Source organism: Carassius gibelio, chromosome A11, assembly GCF_023724105.1.
Source record: "Carassius gibelio isolate Cgi1373 ecotype wild population from Czech Republic chromosome A11, carGib1.2-hapl.c, whole genome shotgun sequence".
Lineage (NCBI taxonomy): Eukaryota > Metazoa > Chordata > Actinopteri > Cypriniformes > Cyprinidae > Carassius > Carassius gibelio.
This window is the reverse complement of record NC_068381.1, coordinates 11,165,239-11,188,848: the sequence shown is the minus strand read 5'-3', so window position 1 is coordinate 11,188,848 and position 23,610 is coordinate 11,165,239. Positions and strand designations below refer to the sequence as shown.

The following is a 23,610-nucleotide window of genomic DNA, read 5'->3' as shown; positions in this document are numbered from 1 at the left end:
ACCGATGTTTAGATTAATAATTTATTTCAGACAGTTTCATTTACAAATGGTCAGACAAATACAACACAAAAAGCAGAATGAGATTTAGAAAATAAACTCACAAACACACAAGTCCAATTTACATCGTACATAACTATAAAAAGGCATGACCAGAAGCTCTGTACATATGCTTTATACAATTATCTATTTTCATATAAACAATACAAATTAACTATGTACAGCATTTCCCACAGCCTTCCAAAGAGACAAAAATAGACAACACATCTGAAGATGTAGATTCACAATAAAAGGATAGATCCAGACTTTGTAAAAGTGCCAATTTGTCAGCCTTCAAATGGTCAAATACTTCACGTACAGTAGTACACAGTCCTTCATTTAGTAGTTATTAATGAACAGGTTACCAGCACCAGCATATCACATCATACAACAGACACATTATCGCAGGGGCCCCAAAAAAAAAAAAAAAAAAAAAAATTATCTGTAGGACTTGCCGACAATATTTAAGAACTTCTCATGTAAGAAAATACAATTAATTTCAGATGTTCAGCAAGTGCCAATTAATTTTGTGCATAAACACTGTAAGTTCTGGTTTTTGAGTTTACCCTGATATCCAGCAGCTTTTTTAATTTCCTGAAAATACATTATTCTAGCTAGCGCTTCATAGCCAATAGAGCCACAGTGACATGCTACCATGTTTCCAACCTGGTAATAATTGGAAACGTGTCTAAAAATGATTCATTCCACCCATCTTCCATCAAATGCCCAGACAAGTATTAATGTGCACCATTGAAATGAAACTCCAATATAAAGTCTGTTTTACATAGTGTTTTAACAGGAACAAACACAAAATGGAAATACTTTTTGACTGTTGCTGGATCTTAAAGATTATCAGTAGCCTAGTCTGTTGATGGACAGCTTTGGAAAGGACTAACAGCTCCTGACCAGCAGAGGGCATTGTCTGATTGTCTTTACCTTTAGCTAATTTAGGATTGAAAATGTGGCTGCTGGTGTGCAACTTTATTGCTAGCTAAAATGGTTAATACTGCTCTAAAAAGCTGCACTGAATCCAATTTGTAATATAAACCTTGATTGACCTTATTTAATCTGACAGAAATAAATACTATATATCCCCCTTTGCCATACTTTTGGATACAGCAAGGATGCATTAAATAGATCAAAAGTGACAGTAATGTTAAAAGTAACCCAGTTCCCCAAAATATATTAAGCAGCACAACTGTTTTAAATTTTTTTAAGTGTAAATCAGCATATTAAAATTATTTCTGAAGGATCATGAAACACTGAAGACAAGAGTAATGACTGCTGAGAATTGAGCTTTCCCGTCATGGAAATAAATTATATTTTAAAATATACTCAAATAGAAAACAGTTATTTTGAATTGTAATAACATTTGGCAATATTACTGTTTTTACTGTATTTTTGATTAATGTATCCTTGGTGAGCATAAGAGACTTCTTTCTTACCGATGCCAAACTTTTAAATAGTAGTGTATTGTAGGTATTGCCCTCTGCTCAACACATGGTCATCTTAACACATCTGATTCTCAGCCTTCCACAGGAACTTGTGCTGTTTTTTGTTTGTGCACATTTGCTGTTGGTAAAAGTTGATCATGTATTTATGGGACTCATCTTGTGAGATTTTTGTTTTACTGCTATTTGTTTTTTTGTTCATCAGATTACATTATATCCACAAAAACCTCACAAGGGTTGCCCATGGCATGCTGGAAAGACTGGCGACTGGCGGTGAGTTCTGGTGGTATGGCTCCTATTTCCCTCACTGGAGGGGCCCCTGGGGGCCCGCTGCTGATAGCTCCCTTAGGGGTCAATCTGGCCAGACTGTAAGGAGGAGGCAGGCCTGGGGGTCCATAGGAGGAGGCGTGACTCCGTTCGCTGAGCGCACAAGAGGTGTGGCCAAACTTGGAAAAGGGAGCGTGGGTGTAGGAGAAGGATGTGCGGCTGTGCTGGGACGGGACACGGGAATAAGTTTTGCTGTGGCTGCGATTTGACAGCGCATGGCTACGGTGGCTCATCTGGCTGGATGAACGCTCCACCCGCCTCCCACCTGTTCGCTTGCCTGAATCCGATTCGCTGCCGCCACTGCCTGCTGAGATGCGCTCCCTTTCCCTAAGCACAGGCCGCTGGCTCCTCCCAGCACTAGGGTTGGAGCTACTGCTTCGACTTCCTAAAAATAAACAGAAATTGACATGGTTAAATGGAGAACCAGCAGTGACACAACAATGGAATGAAGCAACCTAATGTATTTTTTTCTGTAGTCTTTACATGATTTTAAATAAGTTAAAACAACAGTTTTCAAGGTACCTCTGCAAAGTGACAAAGAAAATAAAAAAGGAGGTTGTGGAAAAAACAAATACCTGCATGTTAACTACACCACCATTCAAAAGTTTGGAAAAACATTTTTTTATGTTTTTGAAAGTCGCTTATGATCACGAAGACTGCATTTTTAAAGAAATACAGTAAATATAGTAATACTGCGATATAATTCAATTTAAAATAAGGGTGTATTAATATAAAGGGTATTTTAATTTTAAAATGTAATTTATTCCTGTGATGGCGAAGCTGAATTTTCAGCAGCTATTACTAGTCTTCAGTGTAATATGATCATGTCGAAATCATAATATGCTGATTTGGTGCTCAAAAAACACTTCCTACTGTTATCAGTGTAGAGAATAGTTTTTACTATTAAGAATATTATTGCAGAAACCTGATTTTCTGATGAATAACATTTATTTAAAAGTCTATTGTCACTTTTGATCAAATCATTTGTGAATAAAATAAAATAAAAAAAACATTGGGCATTTGCAGTTTTTGTTAATATCAATAAATTATACTGTTAGATTTGAACTATTTCGGTACTGTTATGACAAACGTAATCTAGGGATCATTAAGAAAAACGAATCAGTGCTGCCTCCTTCAGTAACTACAGTAACAGCTCATGAGTTTGCAGTTAATGTAGATCTGCCATTAACAGAAACACTCCATCCCTCACTAACTCTAAAGTGACACGTTCTGCATTTCTTGTTCTTCATTCTTTCAGAATTATTAAAATATGATGAAAAATGATGGCAATTAAAGAGCTGATGAAATACATCTATCAGATGTGCAATTAAAGCTGGATGACATGAGACTGGAGTCAAATGACAATGCAAATGAGATTATGAGTGCTCCATCCTGAATTTAAAACACTGTCAAACTTCAAACAAAAGCCACGTCATTTCACTCTTACATAATAGGCATGGTAAAGCTTTACATACATATCTGGGATTTACATTTATATTGGCATGTGCATTCCCAGACTATTGGGTACGCAACAAAAACATGCTGAGAAATACAGAGAGTATAGGCGAGGCAGCAGGACTAATCCAGCAACAGAAATACCCCAGTCATGAAGAAAGACATGACTGTAAGAGAGAGATAGAGAGAGAGAGAGAGAGGGAGGGAAGCTGCCTTACCGCACACCCCAGGCTTGGGACTACCTCCTCCATCAGTCTGCCATTTGCACAGCAGAAACGAACAGGAAACAACACAGTTAAGCCGTCTGTCTGTCTATCTTAACACCAGAAGCTCTATCAAGTACAAATCATCATCAGAGCCTAAGTGCTACTGGAATCTGCTCAGTAAAAATGAAATCTTATATGTGCTCATATAAGATATTTATTTACATGTTGTGATGATATGTTAAAGATTACAGTAATATCATAATTGAAGATAAATTGAAGTAATAGCTTACATATTCAAATATATTCAAAAAGAAAATATATAATATTTCACAATATTACTACGTATTTTTCGGACTATAAGTCTCACCTGAGTATAAGTCGCATCAGTCCAAAAATATGTCATGACGAGGAAAAAAATTCGCACTGGACTATAAGTTGCATTTATTTAGACCCAAGAATCAAGAGAAAACATTACCGTCTACAGCCGCTCTATGTCTTCAGTTTAGACTACAGGAGCAATGAGCAGCATCTCTGGCAGCATAGAGCGCCCTCTCGTGGCCGTGGACGGTAATGTTTTCTCTTGGTTCATATCTCTTAGTTAATTTCTCTTGGTTCATATCAAATTAATTTTGTAGTCAGGAAAATACGGTATTTTTAATGTGTTTTTGATAAATGTAGCCTTGGTGAGCATAAGAAAAAATATTAAAAAAAAATTAAATAAATATATAAAATCCATGTACTTGAAATATTTAAAATGTTTTTCCACACAACTAAACTTCTGCCCTACTTTTACTTTCTTTAACTTTTATGGGCCTATCGATCTGCTTCAAACCTCACAGCACACCTGAATCTATCAGATCACTCCAACTGCTCTCTATAGACAACTCACACATACACATACACAACAGGCTGCCGAGTTTCATTCCGGATATCTTCACTGAGCTGGTGCATGGCATGTGTAAAATGGGCAACAGGACAGTTATGCATTAATGTGAAGCAGTGGATTGAGATGGATGTGTTTGTGCAAAGCATAATTGTTGAAGGCGAAAAGCAATAGTGAATGAGATGAATGCGAGCACTGCAGCTGAAATCAGGAAAAGAGCTAAAATCAATTCTTAAAATGTGGCCAAAAAACGTATGATATTCAGAGACAACACAAAATACTACAACTGGAACGGGCCGACCCTATTTGAAGACAAGAATTTCAAGAAATAACCCTTGTACAGTGATGACAGTACATAAAGTAGATAATACGAGTAATGCATTAAATTCATATTAGGGATGTGCGAAGCCATATATTTGTATAACTCTTGCACTCAAAAACAGCTAGATAGATAGAGTGTAAGCAAATGTGATATACTGTGACACAAGACCAGCTATTCCATACATTTTCAACATCCTCAAATAAAATGTCTATATTATCTAAATTATAAGATCTTCTTTCAGTTTTGAACCAGACCGAGATTTATTTCAGAAACTCTTAAGTGTGATTGACTTAAAAGTCATGGATAATCTTTCCGTACTCACCCTCACTGTGATGACTTCCTGCGCTGCCACTGTGGAAACTGTGGCAGGGGTCGGAATAACCTGGGGGGAAACCAGAGGGTGGTGTGGAGAAGGGTGGGTAGGGGAAGGGCTGGCCACCCATGGGCCACGGGTTAGTGGACGGAGGGGGAAGAGGGGCTAATGTGTCCCGCTCTGATCCAGCACCACTTGATCCCTCATTCAAGTTTAGTGTAGCCATATCTAAGAAGAAAGAAGGAAATGTAAAGAGGTTAAGTGTACCATCTGAATGGTATAAAACATAAAGGAATAGTTCACCCAAAAATTTAAATTAGCTGAAAATATACTCTCTCTCAGGCCACCCAAGATGTAGACAAGTTTGTTTCTTCATAAGAACAGATTTAGAGAAATTTAGCATTACATCACCTGCCTGCTTGTGCATATTCCTCTCCTAATTGAAGAAACCTTATAGATAGGGGCTGGAGGCAATGGTTTGAAGATGTCTTAATGATTGATTAATGTATAACAAACACACAGCTTTTCACTTCACAAACCATATATTAATTGACTGTCATAATATTGTGTTTTTTTTTTATCATTTCTTTGGAATCATGCAGAAAATTCACTGGTGAGTAAGTGATGTAACTCTAAATCTATCCAAAACTTTTCCTATGACGAAACAAACTCATCTGCATATTAGATGGCGAATACATTTTCATTTTTTGGGTGAACTATCCCTTTAATGGAAATGAACAGATGTGTTGTACTTTGGCAGAGATCTCCAAATGTGTAATAGCACTGTTCGGAGAAGGTGATCTTGTTGACAGTGTGTCTGAGATAGCCATGTTTCAGCAGGCTGCTGGCGTATTTCCTGGCATCCCGCCGGTCTTTGAATCCCTCGACCCGTGAGTACAGCCAGTCTACTACATCACCTCCTGTAACATGCGAGATCCAGACAGATTACAAATAAACATCTAGTCATCCAATACCATAAAAATATTTCTAAAACCATGAGAAACTAATACCATGAAAACATTTCCGTAAAATAAAATATAGTAAAATTTTTGGGTGCATATATATATATATATATATATACACACATATACAGTATACAGTAAAAACTTCAAATTATTAATAAAATCAACAACAGTCTGATTTAACCAACACAATTTTTATAACAGTATATTCTGACATATCACAACACTACAAAGACCTGAGGCCTGTTTTATAAAGAATGCTAAGAAAAGTGGGGATTAAAGTCCAAAACCTTACTTGAAATAACCTAACAAATCAATCAGGGCTAAAGCGGTTCCATAAACGACTATATAGTTTTATGCAATATCACAAATTTGAGCAAATTTATTCTTAAAGGCACAGTATGTAAACATTTTTTTATTAAAATATCCAAAAAATGCTAGAACAGTGTTATATATTTTGCTGATTTGTGTACTTACATGATCCCAAATGTTTCAAAGAATGTTAAAATCCAGAGAAATAATCAGTTTTAACTAGTGACTAGTGTAATGGGTAAATCAAATATAAGTACTAATTACTAAGCTCAAATGAGTTAATGTGTGTTTCTTATATCAGTTAAACTATAGTCATTTTCTTCATTATTTAGATTCATTTTTAATTCCGTGATTAAGTCAAATAATAGTTTGTTTGAGAGTCAGAGCTTGATCTAGGCCTATGTTAAATTTGCTTTACAAAACCAAATCATTCGACAATGAATCACTGAAAATAAGCCTGGCTTATTTAGTAAACTTGTTTTATGAAACAATCCTCCAGGCATTAGAAGTGATCATATTTTTTCCATTGCATTGTATTGCATTGTGTTGAATAAAAATTGAAATGAAATTGGACCACACTGCATCGGTAGCTACTTCATATGTATCTTTAATGTATTGCATCGTTGGCTATGCCTCGCCTCTTTATGGAGATGCACATCGCTAATACAAAAACATCTCACTAATAGAAAGAAAAATACAGCTCACCTATTATAGCATTAGCTATAGTAATCTTCAGCCACATTCTGTCCCTTATTTCTAATCCTGAGTCTGGAAGCTGCATCACCTTTACAATAGTGGCCATGTCTGTCTTTCCCACTGCAAGAGGGAGATCGTCAAACTCTGTGAAAGACAACAGGATGATTAGCTTTATGCTTTGCTAAAAGATGCTGTGTTCCTGTAGCTGAATTGGTAGAGCATTGCGCTATCAAGAGCAAGGTCGGGGGTTCGATTCCCTGGGAACACATGATAGGTAAAAATTGATAGCCTGAATGCACTGTAAGTCGCTTTGGATAAAAGCATCTGCTAAATGCATAAATTTAATTTAATCTATCAAACTGAAAAAGACTGACCATTTTGTGGGTAAGATCCTGTAAGTGCAGTAGTGTGGGAAATCCATGCTGCCGGGTCAATGGGTCTAACTGGTTCAGCTTTGAAAAAGAAAAAAGCAGAACCAGTCAGGAAAGATGGATAAGCTTATCTGTGCATGGCTTTTGTGTATCTGAGAGAAATGTAGACCAAGAGTTTGTCTATACTGACCTCTGGGTATTGTAAAGTAACTGCGAGGGGAAGGATCCCAGCATTTGGCAACGGTGAGACTGATGGGACTAGAGAAAACAAGTACAATAGCTGGTTAACATGCAATCATCCCTAAGCTGTAACAATTCAGACGTCTTTCTCCAGTTCATTCTCACCCGTTCTTTGAGACGATCTCTCTAAGGATCCTGACGGCATCATCATTGCTCATGTTTTCAAAGTTCACGTCATTTACCTGTAAGTCAAAATGTGGCATAAACATATGTTACCATTAATAATGGTTTTGGATATTCACAACTATTCACAATATGTTCACAATTATTTTGTATTAATATGGGGCACCAGCAAACTTCCAAAGACAATATTTTGAAGAATGTTGGTAAGCAAATAGTTCTGGTTCCCACTGACTTCCATTGCTTGGTCAAAAAATATAATAGACATCAATGGGATCCAAAACTGTTTGGTTACCAAAATTCCTCAAAATATATTATTTTATGTTCCATACAAGAAAGTAACTCATATAGATTTGGAACAACATGAGGGTCATTAAATGATGACAATTTTCATTTTTGGGTGCACTATCCATATAATGCATTTTTGTTGTTCAAACTACAGGGCCTATTTGACCGCGACATATTTGTCTGCTTATATTATAGTAAAATTATTTAATATAATAATAATAATAATAATAATAATAATAATAATAATAATAATAATAATAATATGCAATTTTCATGACTATCTCCCACTATCATTTTGAACCATTTAACAACAGCCTCTTTGCTAAATCTTTTTTATATTGTCAAAGTTTACAAAAATCAACTAGTGCTAACTTTTTTTAAATCAGACGGAAATAAGCACAAACAGAGAAACCATTCATAAGAAGTGCCATTCCAGATACTACAAGCTACCTGCAGCAGCATGTCGCCTGGCTCTATCCTCCCATCTGCTGCCACCGCTCCTCCCTTCATAATAGAGCCGATGTAGATGCCCCCATCTCCTCTATCGTTACTTTGCCCCACTATACTGATGCCGAGAAAGTTATATTTCTCTGTGCAAATGAAAGAGAAGATGAAAGTGATGAATTTGTGATGTACTGTATGTGTGCATGTACAAGGCAAGCTGATCTTACCCATATTAAGGGTAACTGTGATGATGTTGAGGCTCATGGTTGAATCTGTGATACTGCTGAAGGAAGATGTCTGTGGAAACAAAACCAGAGGAGATATGTGAAACCCTTAGAAGCCACATACAACAAAAACATCACGCACACACGTGTTTAGCTATACAGTATAAACCTTTTATTTATTTTTTTTGCACACACACACGTCTAACCCTGTCGATTTTAGTCACTTTGTGTCGCCGGCGCCTGCGCTTATGTCTCTTCATTAATTGAGAAGAAGAGCTCTGCTCTGTGGAACTGCTCAGCCTGAGAGAGACAGAAGAGAAAACAACAGATTGATTATTGAATTCACAATTATACAGCAAGAGCCAAGACCAAATAATAATTCCATTACAAGGCTAGCATGCAGTAAAAGTTATATAAACACAACATGTCAAAATGTTTATGCTTTTAATTATTCCAAACCAAACCTGCTAGCATCCTCATCCTCCTCACTGTCAATGAAGGAGCTTGACTCCAGCTCGCTGCTCATCACAGAGCCACTGTCACAGGTCATGGTTGTGTCCCTCACCCCCCGCTCAGCTTTAGAGTGACCGTTCACACATGGGACTGAGAACAACAATCACATACACAGTGAGGCTTGTCAAGACCTTATTGAAACAACAAAATACTGAAAAAAAGAGCTCCAAATATGTGGATATATTCATGGCTTGATTAAACCTTGAGCGACAAACTTTAAAAAAAGAAAACATACACTCCCGTGGGTGTGGCTCTGCCTCAGGGTGGCATCTGATTGGCTGGAAGGCTCTGGTGAGGCGGCGGCATCCCAGTTTTGTATATTCCCTTTGGTGGAACCCAAAACACTCCAGGAGAGTTGGGTGACCAGTGCTTCTTTCACCAGACTGATATCGCTCTCTCATACTGTCTATAATATGCTCACTTACATGCCAGTCTTTTGATTTTTACTTGATTTATTTGAGGTTACTAGTAAATTGGCAGAAGAACAAAGAACAGAAGAGATACAGGTATAGGGAAATGCACGTTGAGAGTAATGGAGAACAAAACATGTTTAAATAATTCATTTATATTCTGCGTTTTTATTTAGGATGGAGAGAAAATTAACTACTGTACAAAAGATGGTCAGGTGATATACCATAATGTATCAAAGGCAATCCTTTACAAAGCCATGTTTGTCTTCCGGCAATGAAATGGAAAATGAAATAGTCAATACATCACCGTTTGTGTAAGCAGCCTATATAAACCTAGCCAATATATCACGTTTAAAGGAATAATACAACAATAAATCACACGTGACATATAAAGGAATATTAGGTAACAATCTACTGACAATTAATATTTCACATGCTAGTTAAAATTGTAGACAATTCCACTTAATTGATTTTACTCTTGAAACAATCAAATGGGGTAAATAAAATATGGAAACAAGTCAATTAATATCTTTAAAAATACATTTTCAACTTATGTTCTAGGTGTTTAATTTTTTTAAGAAAATTACTTTATTATAAACATAACTTTTAATTATTTAAACATTAATTCAAAGTTGAACGCCTCTGTCATTCTGTAGCTATTATCATTTAAGTGTATCCTTTTCACATTCTCTACATGCTCTACACAAACTACACGCCAATTACGAATGTCTTCCTGATAAATTAATAATATCAAAACAATACAAAACATGTTAACTGAAAACCTGAATTCTGCTGATTTTTTTATTTTATTTTTTATATAGAATATGTAAAGTCGCCTTACCTCAGAAAGCGCTAACGACAGAAGAGCTGCTCTCCTCCGACGCACAGAAATAAACTACTACTCCACAAACAGAACTCCCGCGGGAGCGCGCGATATGAATTTATTACCCGCCCCTTCTGCGCGCACTCTCGCCCAGGCGCGCACTGCCATTCATCAACATCAGCACCCGGACTATGTGCGCGACTACTTCGAGTTTTGCGTCCGCTGCTCGAGCGTGAGACCATGTGCGATTATAATTTACAAGCAACATATGACCGCGGCGAGATAATAGAGCGAGTTCACAAACCCCCACGAGGTGAGAAAGAAATGTGAGGATTTAAAATATACTGTCTGAAACGTAACGTTATCTTTGTAAGCAAGTAAATAAACACATAAATGTTACGCCTCATTGTTTACGTACTTAAAATACACATCTACATATTTCAGAATAGGTCACCAGTTTTATTATTATTTTATGTAATACTTAATAATTTAACAATTAATCAGTGTAGTGTGCTTCAAATAAATAAATAAATGCTTCGCATTACTAACTGTTCTCCGTGCTCTCTAAATATAGGCTAGGCTACAAATCCTACTTTACATTTTTTAATGTGTTTTTTTAAGTGTTGTTCGTTTTTTTTTTTTTTTTTGATGTCTTGCTATATATGTAAAATATTCTTCCATTGGAAAAAAATTAGAATTAAAAAATGGAAAATAATAAATAAATAACATCCCTTAGGATTTTGTTGTAAACTAAGAAAGGGGCAAAGCACAAAATACAGTCTAGGGGCCCAGAATCCCTATAGCTTCTGCCTGGCTATTCCCAAAGGAATAGTACATCTTGTGTATTTGTCTCTCCTTTCTGTCCTATAAATTGTGAACTCAGTGTTGTACTGTCACCACTGACACTGTCTCCAGACTGGCCGCCTAATTAAGCCACACTGATTAATGATCAGCGGGAACTAATGGGTCATAGAGAGCCCCACGCTACCATCACAAACACACAGATAAATTATTGTGAGAGGCCTGGGTGTGTCTGTGTGTGAGAAATCATTTGTTTTGCTAGGGTGAGGACTATGTTGAATGAATGACACAAAGTGTGTGTGATTCTGCTCTGTTAACGCCTGTTTTTTTTGCCATTGTAAAGTGTATGGATGTGTTGATTATTTGTGAAGTTATTTATTGTGCAAAAAATAAAATGAATGAAGGGAAAATCAAGTACAGAATAAAAAAACACCAGAAACAAATTGTACAATGAGAGTGTCTGTTAAATGTAATTTAAATGACTGATTGCTTTATAATTTGTATTGCTCTATAATATTAATGTGAGAACATACTTAAAAAAGATGAGTCGTTTCAGTCTGTCATAGCAAGTAATTAAGGATAAATTAAGACTTTCCTCTGAGATGATAAATTATCTTAATACAAGCTAATGAATGCATAAACATACAAAGAAGAATTCACCAATATTCACAGAACAAACATACACAAAAAAAAAAGCTGATTTTCTGACCTTGGTTTGAAAAGACAAATTAATTTAGCACACTAATGAAGCAAATATCCTACACAAGAGGGGGTGAAAAACATTTGCCATTCCCACGGTGGGATCAAGCCATGATTATATCAAGTTTAAGAATGCAAAATGTTTGTGGTATAAAATTGATGCAAAATAAAGTGGCATGTGCAAAAGGGATATGCTCACATGCTAAAATGACATTATTTAGGCCTATTCTTGAAGCTACACTCACATTCATCTCTCCTCCGTCTGGTCCTTTCTCGTTCTCGCTCTCGACGGTGGCGGAGAATGGACTCGCTTCCAGTTTCTGTGTCCAGCCCGTCTCTGCTGTTCACTGCATTAGCGCTATGGTAAACATGTTAAACAAAAACATATGCAGCATGATCTCTGAGTGACATTAGACACACTGAAACAACGGTATCATCTGACACACACTATCACATCACCTATGTGCATGTAAGATTTACATAGTGATGGAATGCAGATTATTTTTGCTTTTGTGAGAAGGGCAGAAAGAGCCAGAGAGTGAGAATAATGGTAATGACACGGGGATGTTTCATCATGAAAGATCGGTTTCTGTATTACACCCCTGGGGCAGGCAACTGTGCATCTATATGTGTTTTCAGCAGAAACCTGAGTGAGGTGAGAAATTGATTCCACCTTCACTATGAAACACTACAAACCCCTCAACCAACCTAGTGCCTCATGCACACCAGTCTTAATAAATCAAAGACACCCTATAGGTCATGAAACCTGAATGTGATAACCTTTAGATTTATTTATTTACATATACAGTAGGGTACAACGGAGCTAAATGTGCCTTTGATATTATTTTCCTCTAAACCACTAAATGTTTATTTGTCTAAACCTTGACGCGAGTTGTTTTATAGAAGCGCAAAGGTGATTGTGTGTTTAATTGATCTAATATTTGATGTTTTTTTTTCAATGTTGTAGATTTAAGTAACAAATGATAATCACTAAAATTAATGCATATATTTTGAGACAAAGGTCTTCATGAATTTCAATTTAATTTAAGATAATTAAAGCAACAGTTTTTAAATAATGTTTTAAATGTATTTTTTGGGTAAAATGCATCCCTGCTGTTGGGGCTAAAGGGACAATAATTAACATGATAATTGATAGATGGATGACTTTTCCATTTCTTGACGACATGGTTAGCTTCAAATGGGAAATATCATATACATATTATGTTGGGTGTCTATGTTAGAGATAATCACCATGTTTAGAATTAAACCATCATATTTAAAAACATGTTATTAATCATATCATTTAATAAAATACAATGTGTTGTTCCTACTGTTAATATATATTAAATTATTATTGAATCTCCTTCAATTCTTTCAGAATCTTATTAAAATGATTTTGTTTCTCTATTTTAAAATATATTTTTTTTATTTTTACATATTTTAATGAATTCCTTTTATTTTTCAATAAAAAATTTTCAATGGTTACTGAAAATTCTGCTTTGCGGTTACAGCAACAAATTATATTTTATATAAATAAATGTTAATGTACAGTGAAACAAATATATGTTATGTTAAAATTTCACAATATTTTATTTTTTTTTTATTATTAAACAAATGCAGTATTACTGAACATAAGTGACAAAAAATTATCCCAATCTTTTGAATGGTAGCATATTACTGCATTATTCATCCATTAGCTTTACCATACAGAGTAAAGAAAGAAAGAAAGAAAGAAAAAAAAACCTTCAAATAGTAGAACACTGAATTATATGTAAATTTATTGCAAAAAACTCTTACGTTTTTTGCAAGTAAAAACTATTAAAAATTGAATTTTTAACAGGATATTTTGTATGATGCAAGTACCACACATTATATTATACCTCATTATAAATACTACAACAATCCTGCCATTGAACATTTTTACTATTTCTGTTATTTTAATTAATTCACACATAATTAATCCTCTATTTACACGCATTCAAATATCACCATCGCTGTTCAGTGGACCGTATTTATATCTCTTTTCATCAGTACTGTTCTTTCGCCTTCTGTACCCTTTTTGCAGTTGCAAAATATATTACTCTTTCCAATTCTGGTTCGATGCTAACTGTACCCTCTCCATAATTAATTTGAACTTAATCTAGTCTAAAGGTTTTATATATATATATATATGTGTGTGTGTGTGTGTGTGTGTGTGTGTGTGTGTGTGTGTGTGTGTGTGTGTGTGTGTGTGTGTGTGTGTGTGTGTGTGTGTGTGTTTATAAAAATAAAACATAAAAAGTTGTCTCTCCCTGTCCTTCCCTCTACTTGAACATTTAAATCTAGAACATTAAAAAATGTCATATTTGGTCATGCCATTGCATAACAGTAAAGCAAATTCACAAAGGTCCCTTCTGGGCTGTTCTGCTATGGACAGATACACCACTCATTGTTTACCACAACTCCCTTCAACATTTGTGTCTCATGCTTTCTGGATGACTGAGCGCAGTGGGGAAGCTCTCTTTTTGTTGTCAATATTCCTACATCCACAATATAAACATGCGTGTGTGAAAGAGAGATTATTATGCAAATCAGGGATTCCCGACTGGGGGTAAAGGTTCCCCATGGGTTACATCAGCAGGTTTCAGAAGGTTTTTGATATAAATGACAAAGTGATCTGTAAATTCATTAGATAATTGTTTATTGTTTTTTTTTAGGCAAGACACATGCTAAATTATTGAAATATTAAGTGAAAAAAAAACTATATGTTATTGCGATTTATCTACTTGCATATGTAGAATTTAACGTAAACCTTTAAAGGCCGTTTTTCCTGTAATTGAGTAATTGAGCTTCACATCTCCACTTTAGTAGCACTTATTTCCACCAAACATTCCAGTTATTTTGAGGCTTTTTACAGCTTACTTTGTTCATATATCATTTTATTCCAAAAAACTACATTTATTATTATTTTTACTTAAATTATAAATAATATGAAAGAAAATCATAAAAATACATGATTATATTTATAATTATACAAAAAATAATTATATTAAAAACATATATGTTTTCTGATTTATGTTGTAATAGAACAAGATATTGAAAATCTCTTCTGTAGAAACCTTTGACTCTTAAAATCAACAAAATGAAACCACCCGGCTTTATCAGATTTCAGATTTATGCTCTGGAAAAAGTATGTATATTTAATTAGATAACAATTAATTTGCATATTAAGTATGAAATTTCATAAAACATGTTATACAGAAATGTTTGTGATTCCTAATGTAATCTGTAAACTGGGTAAAAATTATGACATCTATCCATTCAATTATTAAACAAGAAAGCAAAAAGACAAAAAACACCAGACATCCTTTAGAAATCAACCCATTTCTTGTGGGATGTTGATGAAGCCCTACTTGAGCCTTACTGACGGGGCAGTAGGGGTACATAAAATAAATTAGTTTGGGAAAAGATGTACCTGAGTGATCAGAAAGTCTTTGTGGGAGCGAAACCTTCATCTCATGTAAAAGGAAAATGGAGGTGTATAAAGTATTTGTGCAGGTGAAAGAAACAGAATACAGGATGTGTGAGAAGAAAGGAGTTTATCGCCAATGTGAGTGTGTACGTGAATTCAAATGAGACAGTCATCTGGTGCACACTACAAATATAAGTTTTCAGTGGCTGAGCATAAAACACAATGACAGCATAAAATTAACTATTAAATAATTACTGTTGCAGAGAACACTAAACGGTTCATTTGACCAGGCCTACCAAATTCAGTCATATAACACAATTATATCACAGAAATACCAAGAGGTTATACCATTTCTCAAATCAACCTGGAATCGATCCGAATGGTCCAAATAGCATTTTTATCTTTATTAACTGTATAGCAGAAGAGTTTGATTGAGCATGTGCACTAAAATGAAGGAATTCATGTTTATTAGGTAATAAGGGGAGTGTAGAAGATGTTTATGACTGCCTGGGTTTGTCACCTGGGGAAAAAAAACACCTTACGTGAAAAACCTTGGTGTAATTTTTTACACCTTAAATTGATACAGAATTCCATACGATACAGAATTCATAACAAAATGTTGTTGTATGTTTTTAAGGCTCTGCATGGCCTAGCACCTGATTTAATCCGTCTCTGTAAATCCAGTCGATCTCTGCACTCAGATCAGACATTCTCTGCTGCAGCTCCTAGGCTCTGGAATGACTTTCCTGTCTGTAAAATCTTCTCCTACGTTGGGTGTATTTAAGTGCTTTTAAAAAAGCATTTGAAAATGCTTTGAAAGCTGTGTATTTCATATGTCTGTATTGATTTTTTTTTTTTTTATTGTATTTTTTACTTTTATCTTTCTCTGTACAGCATTTTGGTTCTGCCTGTGGTGTCAAAAATGCTTTTAGAGTTGAGTAGAGTTGAGTTGAGTTGAGTATTTGCATGCTTTCCAGCACCTGATTCACGGAAGAACTTATGCAAATCAGTAATACTGCGATCATGTCCTAAATATATTAAAGTATAAATATTTTGTAACTAATTTTTTTATTTATTAATGTGATGGCAAAGCTAAATTTTCAGCAGCAATTACTGTAGTCTTCAGTGTGACATGATTCTTCAAAATCATTGAAATATGCTGATTTGGTGCTCAAGAAACATTTCTTGTTACTATCAATGTTGTAAACAGTTGTGGTGTTAAAATATATGTAGAAATACGTAACTTTTTCTGAGGATTCTTTGAAAAAAGGAATCTTGTTACATTATAAATATCTAATCTTTACTGTCACATCAGTTTAATTTGATGCATCCTTGTGAAATAAAAGTATTAATTTCTTAAAAAATACTGAGGAAAAAAGACCCCAAACTTTTGAACGTTATATACTATAGTAGGGATGTCAAATTTCGATTATTTCCATGATCGATCGTCGTTTAAATTAACGATCAATTAATCGATTAATCGTTAACCATAATACTGCAAAATGCGTCTATTGCAGGCATGCAGTCAGCGGTATGACAGGATGTGCAAAAGCCACACACACACACACAAAACGCTTTCTCACTTGAATTAAAGAGGTTTTAGTCTGAATAAAATGCTAGTAGCAGGATTATAAAATGAATAGATGCGATTATGATCATTTGATAAAATGAAGAGAGCGCGCCATACTTTTGAGGTCATTTTACTTTGTTGACAGTTTCCAATCCCGCACAGAGAACGCTGAACGCGCATCTTTAAATGGTTTTGTGGTGCTCGTTGTTGTATTTTAAAGCACAATTGCAATGTTTTCAACTGACATTATTGTATAAAATTATCCGAAATGTGGAGCGCGTGTGACTGCGCTGCACATTAAGTGAACTACATCGGCGCTGCTGCACCAAAACACAGTTGCTCACATTAATTTGATCCTGCTGGATTCTGTCCTAGAAAATGTCAGATTTTTAAAAATCCGTAATCATTAAAATCATTAGATCGTGACAGTGCATGCGTGCAGACGAGGATGAGCGAGCGCGGCTTTGGCTAGATTTATTTGGAGGTTATTGCTCATGTCTCATTCGGCACAAATCGAAATGTTTCCATATTCGCAATGTATTTGAATGTTAAACTATTATTTATAATGTAAACTAGGCTTGTACTTAACACGCATTCGCATATAGACGGAAAAGATGATCCTCTTCATATGAGCAAAAACGTCCTTGGCATAACAGCAGAGTGGACCGGTATACTACGGTCTATTTAAACTGAATGCTCCAGGAATGTGTCGGTCACAGCGCCTATTAATCGCTGTTTTGAATCCAGCAATTATTTATTTAGAAATGATAAGATCTGATTATGACAAGTGTGGTATAAAAGCTTTGTTTATTAGAGGAATAATAGGTTAACTGGAAAATGTTAGATCGTGACCATGCTTTTGGACCCCATAGTCTTCATTTACGCGGCTTTGTTCTGGTTTGCCGGTTGGTCACGAATTTCCACAAATTCAGTATATTTAGGCATTGTTTCTTTTCCTAAATCTTCATAGTCTAACCCTCTAATTTCCCAGGTTTATTTTATTATCTTTCGCTTTTAATAGATGTTTTCGCATCTCTTACTGTGGTAAACATGGGAAGGGAAATTAAAGATTTCATGAATTAAGAATTCGTTCGATTTATTAATTTGTTCCCTTATTTCACTTAAATCATGGGTTATTTGGGGAACAAAATTAATGAAACATGGACAATTGCCACATTAATAATTCGTAGGAATGAATTAACAAGTTGTAGGAATGAATAGACTACCTGTCCTGTCACTGTGTCCCGCAGCCCTGCAAAGCGCACGATATAAAACAGTTATCTGATGAAATGATTAGTAACTACATTTCTATTGCATTTAATGTTGAAGAACTTTTATGTTGTTTCTATTTTAATGTACTTTAAAGTTTAAATCACATTAAAAGCTTAATTTGTACATTGTGAATGAATGATGATGCTTTTATATATCGTCACCGTCACTCACAGCCGCTCGCACGTGTTGAGTGCGCATGAGCCGCACGCAGCCCAACATTGAATCGGTTAACCGACCATCGATAGCCTTAATCGATTGCATCTCTTATCGACAATTAATCGATCATCGATTAATCGTTGACATCCCTATACTATAGCTATTAAAATTATTATAAATTTGTCTGAATTAAAAATAAAAAAATCAATTAATCATAATAATAATGAAAAGCTACAAGTGAATTTAGTCATCCCAACATTATGATGTACACTGTACAGAATAAAAAAAAGAGACTTGCTAAAGATTTCATTGGCTAGTGATTAAAAACATTAATAATTTAATAAAACTAAAACTACTTTTAAAAGTGGGATAGGGGATTTCAGAGAGGCTAGCAATGGCAAGCTACCATTGGAAGCAAGATCCCAACCTTCCTGCATAATCACTCTCCAAAGCCACGCCTCCTCAAAAACACATGAATGCACACAGGTAGACCAGAGGCTAACCAGCGACACAATGATAGACGGCACTGATGGAGGGTTGAATGTAAGGCTGTCAGATTGCCTTAGGTTTCATTCACCGGTGAGAAAACTTTACAGTACAAAGTGAATAATATTACAATAATAACTCAATTCTCGCTTGGTCTGCAATAATGGAATGCGCTGATGACGTATCATGTCTATGCAAACCAAATCACATACCCTGCCTTTAAGTGATTATTTAATGACAGCAAAGCTAATCTAAATGGAAAAAATCCAGAAAAAATAATGCATACTTTGCTGGGACTCTGATCCAGATTATTGAGCTGTTTAGTGGATTCTTTCAGGAGCGTTCACAGGATACATGTGTGTTGGTACTCACTGGAACGAGGGGGGTCTGGAGTCTCCAATACCTCCTGTCCTCTCCAGCGGTGGGGGCAGCTCAGTATGACTGTCAGTGCACACAGACATCCCATCCGTATGGGAGCTCTCAGCCAATACAAGCTACAAACAGACACATAAATGCATATTTAAAAAAATGAAGTGTCTAGTTCAGATGCTTTTTGTTTGGATGAACAGGATGTTTGAACTGGTCTACTAAACTCACAACAAAAGACAACAACAAACAAAGGCCTCAAAAGGCACTAAATAAAAATGGCATCCAGCATAATGTAATTTCCTGAATTATGCATTAAACTTTAGAGTCGGCCTGACTTCAAAGTGCCTTTCAGACTTAATTAGTGTAATGAATCGGTGAACTAAAACTGGTGATGTCCAGTGTATGATTTAGCGCATGTGCTGCATATTTCTTATGACATATGAATGCATGACTGCCTGCCTTTTCCACTCTGATTCAGATGTTATATAAGGCAGAGGTTATCACAGCTCACCCATGACACCACTCTCCCGTTGAAACAAGGCAGTTTGGAGTTATCGTCAGAGACTTCCTCTTTAACAACCCTGCAGGGACACAAAAGAAAAAGAGGCATGCATTATTAATTAGTACAGCGTTGAATAAAACTGCTGTATTGGTTGTGCATATTATATACCACTGCTCTGTGCCACCAGATTTTTCAGGATCCTTTTTTTCAGATTTTTGCAGCCTAAAATAACTGACTTTGCACAATTCTCAAAAACTTTTTTGTGTTGTGATGTCAAGTAAAACATGTGACTACATACTCTATATAATAATGTTATAATTGTTTTTTTTGTTCAATTTATAATAGTGTTAACAGTGATTGCAAAAAAAGTGCAAATCCAGTAAAATAATGTATATGGGGACTAGCAAATATTCATCCTAATATACATTATCTTCAGCCCTACATATAAGTAGTTTAACAGTATCATCAAACCTCTAGAAACTGTCATTACATCCCACACTCTTAAAACATAATTATAAACAAGACACTGAATTGCTTGCACAGTAACAGTATTGATTCATTTGTTGCTGAAATAAGACAAAAACACAGATGCCACAAATAATACAAATTTTGAATTAAATTCTGGAATCACAAATGTGTAGATCTCGTCGCTCGGACTGACTGCTGTATTAAACATCCACCAGCATGTGGTGACAAATGTGTTCGTGGGGACATGTGCTGTGTGGTGTGTAACTGTGATCCTGTCTAAATGTGTTGCTCAGACTGACTTTGCTAACTGTAAACTGTCACAATGGATTTGAACAGAGCATGCTCCCACATGGCAGCTTGTCATGAATATGTCAACTCAATTATGTCAACCTTTCTATGTTTAACCACAACAAACCAGACAGAAAAAAAAAGAGTTTTAGTGTGAGATGAGCTACTGAAATTAACATCAAATTACGATATCAATGTCGTCATGTTATTTCTCATTTTACATGCTACTGAAACAATCTAGACAGACATTTAAAGGACTTAAATTAGGTTAAATTAGACCACATCACTGAAGCACTGTTTTTTTGTTTGCTTAACTTAACTGCGGATTTGTTTTTAAACAAGACAGTATGATGCAGGCTTTTTAGAGAGACAAAGATGATGCTGAGTCTGACTATATTGGATCCAATAGTACCGTAATCGCAACCTGTGTTTTTACCACTATTGCACTGTCTGTTCCCGATTTTTATATAGGAGGCTATTTATATGTCTTTAACCAAAATGGCCCATGTTGTTTTCAGAGTACATTACAGCAGCGTCGTTTTATTATTTTAACGTACAGTACTGTGCAAAAGTCTTAGGCCACTAGTATTTTCACCAACAAAAAATGGTTTTAAGTCAGTTATTTCTATGTTTTGCTGTAGTGTGTCAGTAGGAGATATTAGCTTACATTTCCAATCATTATTTTTGCCATTAAATGTAATAATCCAGTGAGATTTTTGTTTGGCCATAGATTTAAATGATTATAGTGAATATATTTATAGTGACAATTTTATTTGTTTTGCAGATTTTTAAAAAGCATCTGACACAGTTAACCATAAATTTACGTTTGAGACATTGATTTATAATTTATATAATGGCTCAGTAAAACTTATAAATGGCACTACCTCTACGTTTTTTTTTTTTTTTTAGAAAGAGACAGGGATGCCCAATATCGCCTTTTTGTTTTTACTTGTATCCCAGACAATGACTTTTTATGATGCAGACAATGAACTTTTCGCAGAATCAGAATTTTAGAAAGAGAAATAAAATGCTGTCAACTGGCAGATGATACAACTATATTTGTTAGAAATTCATTAGAAGATAAAAATGTGATTGATTGTTTAAATACGTTTTTTTGGTTTCAGGGTTAAAATTTAATTTAAAAAAATGTGAGTTGCTCCCTCTGAAAAATAGTCAGTTTCTTGATATTAATGGAATCTCCATAAAGAATGTGGTTACCTATTTAGGAATCAAAATATGCAGAGATGATTTAAATAGATTTAATTTATGGTTAATGAGGGACTAATCAATGAGCAGTAGAATTATTTTAGTAGTTTATCTCGTCTGCTCTATCCTGCGATTGCACTAGAAGAACCTAAAAACATAATTATGGAAGTCGATTTCAGCACTTCAAATACAATTTTAAAGAATAGATGGATTAAGCATTATTTTCAGTACAAAAATAAAATGAGGTGTTTAGTTCCTAATTCAATCTCTGAAAGAAATGGGTGGATTTGCTTTTCTGTTGCAATGCCATTTTGAAATGAGTAAGATTCCAGTTAGACTAGTAATTTTCACAGGCAGGTGCTTTTCTCTTGGTTGCTTATCTATAAACATAATTTTTCTCCTAACAAATGTATCATTTGGAGTAACAGGTATATAACATATAGAAATAAAACTTTATTTACTAAAATTATTTAATGAAAACGGGAACCTGTATGCCTATGTAGAATTTCTTCAAAGTTATAATATTCAAATAATCCCTAAAGAATATTATATAGTGTTTGATGAATCGATACTATTATTCTGGTTTAAAATGTGTTTTAATTAACCTTCATCAACCAAAACCCAAAACTGATCAAAGTATCCTTTGAAACAACATTCAGACACACTGCATTGGCATTAGGACGAGGAAAAAAAATCAAACCGTTGTATCTCACAAAACACTACCAGCATAATCACATCACAAATGTCCATGCAGACACATATAGAGGTGGAGAAAATCCATCTTTAGTGATTTTAAGATGGTCTCCCAGTCTGACCAGCAAGAAACAACACTAAAACTGACTGGATAAGCCTGACCAAGCTTAGGTTGTTTAAGATGTTTTAAGGTTGCAAAGCAAAATTTCATAAACGGACAGAAAATCAAAATCAGGAATCTTTTTTTATTATTATTATTATTATTTTTTGTCTACATGCTGGTTGCTTTCTCACTTACTCTTGCTAAAGGTCAAATTTCGGTTACCATGCAAATAAAATAAGCAAACAGATGAAGCCTATCGTACAGTATTTGGTGCTGAACATCTAAGAGCATGACTGTATTCTGATGCTGATCCCACAAAGGAGGAGACGATACAGTCATCACCAATGACAGGCAGGTGCCAATGATGACATGACGCTGACAGCTTCATTCGCACGATGGAGTGAATACAATCAATGAATGAATAGCCTTCAATCACATTTCCCATCATTCGACTTACCCAAAATCTTGATCCATAGATTTAAAGAAGAATTTGTAGCTGTTGACGGGTCGGTTGCTGAGGACATTTTTGAAATCTGCCAAAGTTACCTTTTCTGGAGCTACTGACAGTTTCACCAAATAAGGAGTTTCCTCCTCGTCTATATGGTAAATTATTTTAGTCTCCGCCATGAGAATATGGTGGGAACAATTGCCAGAGAGCAGCGCGTGTTCCTGATGCTGTCTAAACAGACGTAAATAATGTCTAACGCAACGGATGCTAAATGAATATAATCACGCAATTGGCGCGATTGAGGCTATGAATTAAGCGACTTTGTAACGCTAAGGCTAAGGCTAAGAACACAGCCATTATGGAGGCCTGATATCTATCTATTGCGGTCCACTCTGCGGAGGATACGCTGCCTGTGTTACTGAAACAGGAAGGAAAGGTTCACATCCTTGAGAGAATCAGCCTGGAATATCCCAGCCGTTCTTCTGCGCAGTGCTGCCATCGTGTGCTAGAAAGAAGCCATGCACTCTTTAAAGTCTGGATTCGAGGTGGATTTGAATTAAAACAATAATAATAAAAAAAAATAATAAATAAAAAATCGAATTTTAAGAATTGGTTACACTTTACTATACTTTCCAATAAGTTTCAGTTAGTTAATGCATTAGCTAACAATAACTAACAATTAACAATATGTTTGTTATATTT

The 23,610-nt window shown here is 35.2% G+C and overlaps 1 protein-coding gene across 2 annotated transcripts; it reads right to left on the bottom strand.

Annotated features, from left to right (window-relative positions):
• Positions 1-7: 7 nt before the first annotated feature.
• Positions 8-23,327, bottom strand: LOC128022336 (segment polarity protein dishevelled homolog DVL-1). Of its 2 annotated transcripts, XM_052609759.1 has the most exons (15): positions 22,918-23,327; positions 19,712-19,781; positions 19,204-19,325; positions 12,142-12,254; positions 9,115-9,253; positions 8,857-8,950; positions 8,654-8,723; positions 8,433-8,572; positions 7,680-7,756; positions 7,525-7,592; positions 7,338-7,415; positions 6,973-7,107; positions 5,746-5,913; positions 5,003-5,221; positions 8-2,199 (listed from the first exon to the last, which is right to left on the bottom strand). In XM_052609759.1, the coding sequence occupies exons 1-15, from the start codon at positions 23,085-23,087 to the stop codon at positions 1,694-1,696; spliced, it is 2,169 nt and encodes a 722-aa protein (XP_052465719.1). In that variant the 5' UTR covers positions 23,088-23,327; the 3' UTR covers positions 8-1,693. The 2 variants fall into 2 exon arrangements, with proteins under 2 accessions (XP_052465719.1, XP_052465718.1); XM_052609758.1 differs by having other exon boundaries at positions 8,433-8,723.
• Positions 23,328-23,610: the final 283 nt, after the last annotated feature.